At 38.2% G+C, this 3,563-nt stretch overlaps 1 protein-coding gene across 1 annotated transcript in view; it reads left to right on the forward strand.

Moving 5' to 3' along the window:
* Nucleotides 1-3,563, forward strand: part of LOC101857144 (dual oxidase 2) — a gene marked incomplete in the record, with an annotated part of 61,129 nt that overhangs the window by 55,988 nt on the left and 1,578 nt on the right. Inside the window, 3 exon segments of the mRNA XM_013088029.2 lie at nucleotides 624-782; nucleotides 2,400-2,555; nucleotides 3,110-3,238. Of these exon segments, the coding sequence (XP_012943483.1) occupies nucleotides 624-782; nucleotides 2,400-2,555; nucleotides 3,110-3,238 (444 nt within the window).

Here is a 3,563-nt window from a genome sequence, read left to right on the forward strand (position 1 = left end):
TCTATCTATCTATCTATCTATCTATCTATCTATCTATCTATCTATCTATCTATCTATCTATCTATCTATCTATCCATCTATCTATCTAACTATCTATCTATCTCTATCACCCTCTCTCTATCGTTCCCGTTCTCTCTCTCGCTTGCTCTGAGTGTGTATATGTGTGTGTCTATGTGTGTGCGTGTGTGTGTGTGTGTGTGTGTGTGTGTGTGTGTGTGTGTGTGTGTGTGTCTTATAAGAGCTGCCCTCTCTGTGACAGTAAGTAGCAAACTCGATAACCCACATGGAAGTTCATTGTTCCAATCGAAGTGGGGTTCGAATTATGTCAACAGTCCATGCTATGTTTCCTCTCTGCTTATGTCTAAACACTAGTCAAGCCTTCATCAAGCTAACCTAAATAGTGTTTCTTTGGATGTCTTGTTTCAATAACGATCACAGCAGTCTTCCAAGAGTACTTTTATCAATACAGCTCATGATTGGGTTCACTTTTGTCTTTCTTTCCAATTTTTTTCCAATTTCACCGAGAGTTGTTATTTATCCCTAAGCCATGTTTGACCATTATCAGTTGATATAAAGTAATAAACGACTTCACACAGTTGTTTTTGTTGCTTTTTTATGTTCAGTTATATCTGGATGGCCCCTTCGGTGAAGGTCACCAAGACTGGTACACGTGCGATGTGGCGGTTCTGGTTGGTGGTGGCATCGGTGTAACGCCGTTCGCCTCCATTCTGAAGGACATCGCCTTCAAATCCAAGTCTGGAGTGCCGATTACTTGTAAGAAGGTGAGTGGGTAGGTTGGACTGACAAAAAAATGGTCCTCAGTTACAGTGGTTTTGTTGCTGTTGTTGTTGCTGTTGTTGCTGGTGGTGATGATGCTTTGTGCCTATCGCTAAGTTAAAGCAAAGATCGTACCTAACAAGATAGTTCACTCCTCTCTTTGACCCAATTAAAAGTGTCCTCGAAATCTGGTTGCGCCCTCTTCGAAAAAGTGCGGACTTTCCGAATAGAGTTACCCTTCTTGTGTGAAAAACAATAAAAGCGAAACTAACAAGCTGTCCTATTCCTATTCTTCTTCTGAAGAAACGAAAGAGAGCTTCTAAAGAAAGACTTCAGCGCCATCAGAAGCAATGCGCGGACTTCCGCGGACAATTTTTGGCTGAGTGAACCATCTTGTTATGTACGGTCTTTGGGTAAAAGTTAAAGGTACACAGCTTTTGTTAGATTCGATACAATCAAGAAAGTTAACATCATTTATTTCCCTTTATATAGGCGGTTCTCCACAAAAGGTGATAATTTATAATGTTATACTATTGTGCACTCATGGTACTCACATTCAGTTGTTTCTCGCTAAACGATCCCTGTCGACATGATAAATGATTTCCTTGCGGTTAGTATCAATTCTTTAGCATCTCTCAAAACTGTTTTGCACTTCAAGAAAACTATTGCAATCCCAGTAGCATCTACAAGGCATGCAAGGAACAGTTTGAGGGTTGGAGTCCTAATGAGAGCTATGGGTTAACGTGCGTGTCACGAAATTGTAACCATTAAACGTGCCTGATTGTACAATATCCATTATTGTTGACGGAATCCTACGGAGAAGGCAATGGTGATCACCGAGATTGTTTATCAACAGTTTAAAATCCTTTTTTAATTGTTATCATTATCATTATTACTATTACTGTTACTTTTATTATTGAAACATAGAACACCACAAGTATTTTTAAAAAAAGATTAAAAGCGTTATAAATGTCCTATCACACCCCCTTTCCACGCAAATTGTAAGATCACGCAGTGGCAGACATACACCTCTAAAAACAAAGAAAGAAAGATATAAAAGAAGCTTTTTACCTTCTAGCATAAGGCTATTGTCAGAATAAGCATCAATGTGTATTGCTCTTTCATGTATGTATTTATATAACTCTAAAGGTCTTGTAATTAAGTTAATTCTTGCATATGGTTAAATGGTGCATTTGACGTGATATGTACATTTTGTCAGCTTTACTTCTCTTTTCATTTTGAATTTTTATGACAGTAAAAAGTAATATGTAATTTAAATTTTTATGTATGCCTGCATGTGTTTTTACGGTCCTGTACAGACAAGAAAAATTTCCCTCTGGGATAATAAAGTACTATCTTATCTTATCTTTTTATCATCTGGGATAATAAAGTACTATCTTATCTTATCTTTTTATCATCATCATTACATCTTTATTGTCTGCTGTCGTTATTGTTATTGCTTCTGTTGTTGATGTTGTTGTTGTTGTTGTTATTGTTGTTGTCGTTGTTGTTGTTGCTGTCGTTGTGGTTGTCTTTTGCATCAAAGCACTGTTCAAACGTGCCTTCAAACGGGCAATAACTCTTTAGGAAAGCCACAGAGAAACGTTTGTTCTACTCGCCAGGTGTACTTCATCTGGGTGACGAGAACACAGCGCAGTTATGAGTGGCTGGTGGACATAATTCGTGACGTGGAGAAGATGGACACCCAAGGCCTCGTGCACTCGCATATCTTTGTCACTCAGTTCCGACAGAAGTTCGATTTGAGGACGACTATGCTGGTAATTTTGCTTTGTTTGGGAGGTCTGGGAGGGGGGGGGGTGTGATGCTCTTATATTATTATATTTTATCAACTATCATTTTTTTTTTCATCTCAGGATTATGGATTTGTAAAAGTTATTCTTTTTTCTAGAGCCCGATCTGAAACAGGCATCAGCGATCATGGCTACTGTAAAAGTTATAACAAACCTAAAAATAAGCACATCGCCAGGTTTCCCTTCCAAAAGATTGATGGGAAAACAAAACAATGAGTGGCCATATATTATACATCAGTATCTTTACCAAGTGTTTAAAATATCACATATACAATGTATTAACGAAGACCAATATTCGAAATGGACAGGGCGAAAAATCAACCCTGTTCAAATAAAGCCAATATCATGGCATTGCCTCTAAGTTCATAATTTCAACTTGAAACAGGGTTTTCTAATATCACACCAATGTGTTTTAGAGATCAGATTAGATTTCCAAAAGTAGACCTATGCATGGTACATTTGTTTCAAAACAAGAAAGTGTGGCTTATGTGAGTTTTCTTGTTTTCCTTTTTCTTCCTCAGTATATCTGTGAGCGATTCTTCCAAAAACTGGAGGGTCAGAGTTTGTTCACTGGTCTAAAGGCAGTCACCCACTTTGGCAGACCTCAGTTTGAGGACTTTTTCTGTTCTTTGGTGACGGAGCATAAACAGGTACGTTCACTTCATGACCTAAGGTGGCAAAGACGTCTAGACAGTGAGATATTGACTAGGGATATACACAAGTTTCGCGGAAGATGATATAGAGTAATGTCTGTTGTGTTCGTGATCAAAATATTACATGTAGTATGCTTCCTTGTGACATTATAACGTAATCAAAGAAAGTTTTCCCCTCTTTATTTGCCAAAAGTGATCATTGAACCAAAGAATGTTGGAGCGCTCTGCTTGAATGTTCTTCTGTGAATTTACTTAGGTCTGTGTGAGGATTTGTGTGTGTGTGTGTGTGTGTGTGTGTGTGTGTGTGTGTGTGTGTGTGTGT

This window comes from Aplysia californica, unplaced genomic scaffold, assembly GCF_000002075.1.
Source record: "Aplysia californica isolate F4 #8 unplaced genomic scaffold, AplCal3.0 scaffold00673, whole genome shotgun sequence".
Lineage (NCBI taxonomy): Eukaryota > Metazoa > Mollusca > Gastropoda > Aplysiida > Aplysiidae > Aplysia > Aplysia californica.